Source organism: Lolium rigidum, chromosome 3 (genome assembly GCF_022539505.1).
Source record: "Lolium rigidum isolate FL_2022 chromosome 3, APGP_CSIRO_Lrig_0.1, whole genome shotgun sequence".
NCBI classification, from domain to species: domain Eukaryota; kingdom Viridiplantae; phylum Streptophyta; class Magnoliopsida; order Poales; family Poaceae; genus Lolium; species Lolium rigidum.
Window position 1 is genome coordinate 334,009,155 of NC_061510.1, and position 6,655 is coordinate 334,015,809.

Here is a 6,655-nt window from a genome sequence, read left to right on the forward strand (position 1 = left end):
ATACCACTTGTTATAAATGCGACAAGCAAATAACGAAGAACGATAAAAGAAAACGCAGCAGAGACACGAGATTTAACGTGGAAAACCCCTTCCAACACAGAAGGGGGAAAAACCACGGGCGCCAGCTAGCAAAACTTGACTATATCGGGGAGTATTTACAAACGCCGTGGGTTATCTTATAATATGATAAACCCTAGCTGGCGGATTACAAGATGTATATATAGGCGGTGGCAACGATCCGTACCGCGGGGGGCTGCCGCACCCCGCACCCCCTTCGCAGGCGTCCCTGCAGGGCATGACATATGGGCTAACTTCACACTCCGCTATGCTTCTGCCCAAGCCTACCGGCGACGGGCCTCGCTCCGCTCGTCAGAAGTTAGCATCCCTTTAGTATATGAATTTGGATCACAATATAACACCATGAAGGCCAACAAATTCCATAAAGGCCTCACTCTATTCGCCGATAGGTTAACTCACGCTCCACTAAGAGTAGCCTTGAAGGTGGCAGCCGAAACCTTTACACCAAGTATGGGGCACACATCCACAACTGAATTTGAGGCTTCCAAATGACGTCCTCGAAACTTTACACAAAGAACTAGCTTCTTGGAAGTTGAGGCCATGGAAGTTGAGGCCATCGATCAGCCAATGTCGTTAGCACAGCTACCGCCGAAGGTACTGCATGCTCTAGAAGGAGCACTGGAGGTACGTGAAAGAAGGTCAAAGATTACATCATCGTCTTCTTGATTGTCGTGATCGTGAGGATCTTGTTCTTTTGAATGGTGTGTGATCGTATGTATGATACAACATGGTATTTTCACCCAATTTGAATTATGGCAAGGCTATGGAACTGTGATTTGTGCAACCAAACAACTGATTTGTGTTTCGGTGCGTCCAAGTTGGACTGGAAGCAGGCAACCAAACAATGGGGGCTGACTTACCTATCCGGTGCACAAAATGGCTTCACAGGCTACCAGACAACATGTTGTTTCTGGCCCATGGCCCGTTCGGAACGCGTATGGAGGTTCTTCTCCCTGGCGTAGTCAGAAAATCAGCCCAGGCTACCAAACGGGCCCCAAGACTAGGGGTGGTTGGTTGCATCCGATCTTAATTAGTTTTACTTTCACCATTTCTCCACATGGTAACCTTACCTCTCACCTACCACAACTAGCCCCACACCAACATCTACGAAGCCAGTACAAGGCCTACCGCAATGTGGTGTGGAAATACCATCATGTAGCGCCAACGGTGGCCATGGCGGTTACAACGCCTATGTGCAAAACAAGAATGAATACGACACACCGAAGCTTACGGGTGTGACACAATAATGTCGGCGACAACCGCTGACTACCCCTACACGACGTGTCTGAATGAGGTTGTTGCTAATCCTACGAAAAACGTTGTCGTAGGGCATCGCCATTATCCAACAACCACTACTAATACCACTTTTGTAAGGTACAAGTTGTGAGTCTTCGAGAGATACATGAGTCTCGATTTGCAGATGGTACAAAGTCCAGGTTCCTCATGAACTAGATGATCAAGAGACAAGTATGAGGAATGTACCATCACATTTAAAAACTTACATAATACTAGCGAGGGGAATATCTATCCATGTATCTCGATGTCCACCGATTAAAAAACTTACAACATGATAGTTGTGTGAGTTGGTGAGGTGAAGATACTACTCCAAGGAAATTCCAAACACTCAGATCGTGTGTGAATAATTTTAGGAAATTTGTGCAAAAAATACTCTAAACATGAACATAAAATTTAAGGTTTACAACTAAGAAAACTCAAAATCGATTGATTGTTTGAATGAAATCATATTATCGACACATAACTTTTTAATGTACACTTTATTTTGATTCAAAACCTGGTTGTGTTCATTAAAATGGAGCAGTTGAAATGACTAAGGGAGAGCGAGCCGAAGCAACCTCACATACCCCACGTAGGGGTGTAAATGGATAGGTTAATTTTTTTTGCATCATATTCGTTGTCGAATCAGTTTTAAAGAATCCATATGCGGTTTGAATTAATCTGATGGATAAGAATAGCTGGTTCCGAACTTGACACCAAATGCGATATAGGATATGGTATGTGAAATAGCACCAGGATATTCGTATGCACAAATTATTTAGGATTATCCATTTATTTTTATACTAATAATCTAATTTTCGTCCAAAATATCAAAACTAATAAAGCATGTTCAGTAGATAATGAGTTGCCGAATTTGTCCGTCAAAAAATATCTCACTTACATAGTCACTCTATCTAATATGGAATCCAAATTTGTTAGGATGCTTGGCTATTAAAACAAGCATCCGTGTTATCTTGCCGATCTTACACATGTCCGATTAATTTTGTTTACGACCCAAATCTGCTGCATTTCCGTATCGAATCCATGGTCTCGTATTTTCTAATCCGCAACTGATCGATATCTGATCCGATCTAAATCCGTTAGTGTACTCCCTCCATACGGATTTACGAGGGTATTACGTCATTTACACCCCTACCCACGTGCGAAGGTTGCATCACTAGTGATGCTTTGAGGTTCGTATGAAGGATGCCTCGCTGGAACGGTCGGTTCTTCAGTTCTTCCAAGTTAGGACAACGTTGGTCAGAGCACGTCTAACAGGCCCCTTATAACCCGCCCACCCCGTAAAATTCGGCGGGATACGGGACAGGCACGGTTTGGACCGTCTAGCAGGCCTCGTATTCGGGCCGGCCCATTTCAGCGGAATACGGGGCCTAGGAAATCCGCACCGCCGCCCCCTACTTATACCGAGCGAAGGTAACCCCTCACTCGCAACCCTAGCTCCGCCGTGCGCCGCCACCTCCTCCATCCTGCTCCGGCGAGCAATCCCTCACTCCCTAGCTCCACATTTCACCCCAGCTCCGGCATGGACGCACGCCGCCGCCGTACCGCCTCGCCGGCGAGCGGATCGAAGCGATCCCGCTCGCCGGACAACATGGAGGATGCGTGCTCTCTCCAATGCAAGAGATCCGCCGCCGGAAGTCGCCGTGCTGCCTGCAGGTACGCCGGCGCCGCGTACGTCCCACCGAAGCTCGTTGAGATCGCGGCGGCCGGGCGCTGGTACAACGAGGATCCGCCGCTCAAGCCGATGAGCGGCCCGGACTTCGAAAAGTGGCGCGCCGAGTGGGAGCGCCAACGCCGGGCGAAGGCGGCTTGGAACGCGAGCATCGGGAGCACCAGCGGCGGAGGAGCTCCGCTCGCCGGCGAGGAGGAGGAGGAGGAGGACCCCCGACTTCTTGAAGGCGATACAAGAGTCCCTCAAGGACGACGCCGAGAAGAAGAGGGCGGAGGAGGAAGATTTTGTATGTATATACGTTGATCCTTATGTATGATCGACGAACTATGAATATGAACAAGTTTCTCGGGGTTTTAAATTTACGAATTTACGGGGTAAAATACGGGGTCTGCTAAACGGAACGGTGTATCGACGAGTACTTTTTTTATACGGGGCGAAATAATGACGAAATACGGGGCAGAAAAGTAAGGGGTCAGTTAGACATGCTCTCACAATACGAAGGAAGCCCTGCCAACAATACAACCATTTTAGAGCGGCCCCTGTAAACCAAGTCCATCGCGACTCCAGAAAACAAAATTAAACTTTTTGAAGTCCCAAAAGACCAAGGGAAGCTGCAGGTCCTAACCGGCATAGACCATATGCTGATGATCATCCTCATCTGAACTCACCCAGATCGCCCATCCCTGGCCGCAGCCGCAACGGTCACGCGCGCCCGACCTGACCTCCCCTTCCCCTTCCTTCTCCCCAAAGAAAACAGCCGCCCACGCAAGGTCGGTGTCGGTCAGGCCTCCACGGGTCCGGCTACTTCCTTCACTCTTCGGCTAACGGAGACGGCCAGCGCGTCGTATCGTACGTACGCACACCACCAGGCAGTCACCAACCTCGCGCCGGGGCGGCTATAAAACGCGTTTCCTGCCCTTCTCCTCATCCTCCTCCCTCGCCATCGATCGTCGTCATCTCACAAGAAAGAAAAGAAGAAGAAGCAGAATCATGTCCAACGTGCCCACCTCCCTCCGCGACTCCTCCCTCACCGTCTTCCGCCTCGCCATCTCCAGCTCCGACCCTTGGCCCTTCTCTTCCTAACCCCAACCCCTTCCCCCACTGCTCCACCTCTCCCATCCTCTTCTCCTCCACACCACAGCAAAGGTCAGAGAGTCCTGCTCGATCCTCGATCGCTCCCGATGCCGCACCGGCAGCAAGGGGCGCCCAAGGGGTGCGTGACGGTACGCGTGGGCGCCGAGGGCGAGGAGCAGCGGCGCTTCGCGGTCCCGCTGGGCCACCTCAGCCACCCGCTCTTCGCGGCGCTCCTCGAGGAGGCGGAGCGCGAGTACGGCTTCCGGCACCAGGGCGCCATCGCCATACCCTGCCAAGTCGACCGCTTCGTCCAGGTCGAGAGCGCCATCGACCGCGACCTCGGCGAGCACCACCACCAGCACCTCCTCGACCTCGACAACTGCGGCGCCACCATCACTGGCGGCCACAACCACAGCCACAGCCACATCCACCTGCCACGCTTCGTCGGCTGCTTCCGCGCCTGACGGTGATGCGTCGGTCGAATCGATCTCGGGTGGGCGGTCGAGGTGCTCAACGGTTCCAGTTCTTGATGTTTGTCTAGAATGAATTGGTTGGTTAGTCGAGAGCTTCTTCCGTGCTGGTTTGTTTCGCCTACCCTTCTCCCCCGTTGCCTTGGTTTGTTACGGTTGTTGTAATTGGTTTGGTGCGCGCGGGGAGAAATCGGAGCAAGAGCTTCGATGTTGATGATGATGAAAACTTGTGATCTCAAGTGTAAAGTGAGAATATTAATTGTTAGCTTTATACTAGTATATAGACCCTTTACTTTGCTTTCTCGATATGCTTTGATTCGTTGCTCTCTGCAGAAAAAGTGGCTTGCTAATTAGTTCCGGCGAGTTGTTTGTGTGCGCGATTTTAGCATCATCTACGAGCTGAATCAGCGTGAATTGATGGGTACTAGCTGAGCCTCGCCCTCGATCGACCATTTTAAATGAAATTACCATGGAAACTTCGCTAAAAAAGAGGTAGATTCTCATGCGCGCATGAAATTTAGTTCTCGAAGAGATAAGGAAACCTGAAAAAATAAATGCTGTCCTTCTATCCTTGTTTTACATGAGAAATTTCTGTGTAAATTGCTCAAGAACTAAATATACAAAAATGACACAGATCGGACGGAACGGATGAAGTTGACTTGCACCCTTTACATATTCCCTTCTCCACCTAGTTGAGCATATTCTAGGATTATACCGAGTTGGCTAAAGTTCTTTAATGGAAGTAGTTTTAGGTCTAGCTGCCAAAATTAGTTATAAGACAACACTAGCTAGTGGTTGTCATCATTGGATTACTGGATGATCATTAATATCTTGGCATGGCAATGCTTAAAAACAAAGCATGATATTCGAAGTTCTCTTTTCAGAATCAAAGAAGTTTAAGATGACTAATAATGAACATTTGGATAAGTATGAAGATGTACTAATTTGAGGCCTAGAGAAGAAGTACAATTCGTATTTCAGTCCTGCCGAAATCTTCTAATATGTAATCTTCATATTTGTGGCAATTATAGTGGTCAATTAAAGTTTGGCATATGTTCTTTAATTAATAGAAGTACGTAGTTCAAGCACATATCTATATATAGCTTCAGATCTAGATAACAAAATTAGTTGAAGGACAATAATAGTGGTTGCCATCACACTGGATTCCTGGATGATAAAATGGTATCACTAAAGGATTTTTTGATCCGAAATATCTTGCATGACAATGTTCAAAAAGCAAGTTTTAGATGACTATGAACATTTGGATAAGTATGAAGATGTGTTTATATTTGGGGCCTAGAGAAGAACTACTACTCTTCATATATGTCCCGTCTTGCCGAGATCTGCAATCAAGACACGAGAAATTTTCTTGAGTAAGTCTGAGCTATTTTTTTTGGGCTGTGCTCCGGTGTCCCCCCCGCGAACGACGTTCAGGTGGTAAACGTGTGTTTGGTTCGTGACCAGAAAATATGGATGATCCCATCCCAAAAGCCGAATATTTCTGAGAAAGGCTGGACCATATGATCCGTGAATTTCATGACTAATCTCACTAGCCACCTGAGAATCCATGGCCGTCGACGCGACTCCGACACCTGCCACCGTCGTATGTGTGGCACTACAAGAAAAGTTGCCATGGCCGACGAAGTTGAAGTCGCGCCGTGGTTGCTGGTGTACCATGGCCGACGATTTTGGTCCCTCCGTGGTGCATGTCAAAACTTTTTTTTTCTCGTTTTGAGGCCACCTAGCCCGACGAAAGCGGCCAAAACGTCGCGTATGGTGGCCCGGGACGTGGTGCATCGCGAATTCTCGGGTTCGCCGGCCGAGTCAACGCAAATCCGCACCGCCGAGGGATGTAGGGCCCGGATGGCAGCCTCTACGGCATTGTTTTTTTCTCGATCGCGCCATCTCGTTCAACGTTCTCCGATCGAGCCGTTTACGATGCAGGATCATGGGTCCCGCATGTCATCCTCTATGAACCAGAATTCTTTCTATTCTTGGATTTTTTGTCCCCACGATTTCTGGCTACTTCCTTTTTCTTTTGATCCCTTGCCGCCTTGGAAACGTT

At 48.5% G+C, this 6,655-nt stretch overlaps 1 protein-coding gene across 1 annotated transcript; it reads left to right on the forward strand.

The window, feature by feature from the left end:
• The first annotated feature begins 3,993 nt into the window (after positions 1–3,993).
• Positions 3,994–4,891, forward strand: LOC124700079 (auxin-responsive protein SAUR32-like). The gene has a single exon (XM_047232267.1). It carries the CDS (start codon positions 4,228–4,230, stop codon positions 4,582–4,584), a length of 357 nt encoding a protein of 118 aa, XP_047088223.1. The 5' UTR covers positions 3,994–4,227; the 3' UTR covers positions 4,585–4,891.
• Positions 4,892–6,655: the final 1,764 nt, after the last annotated feature.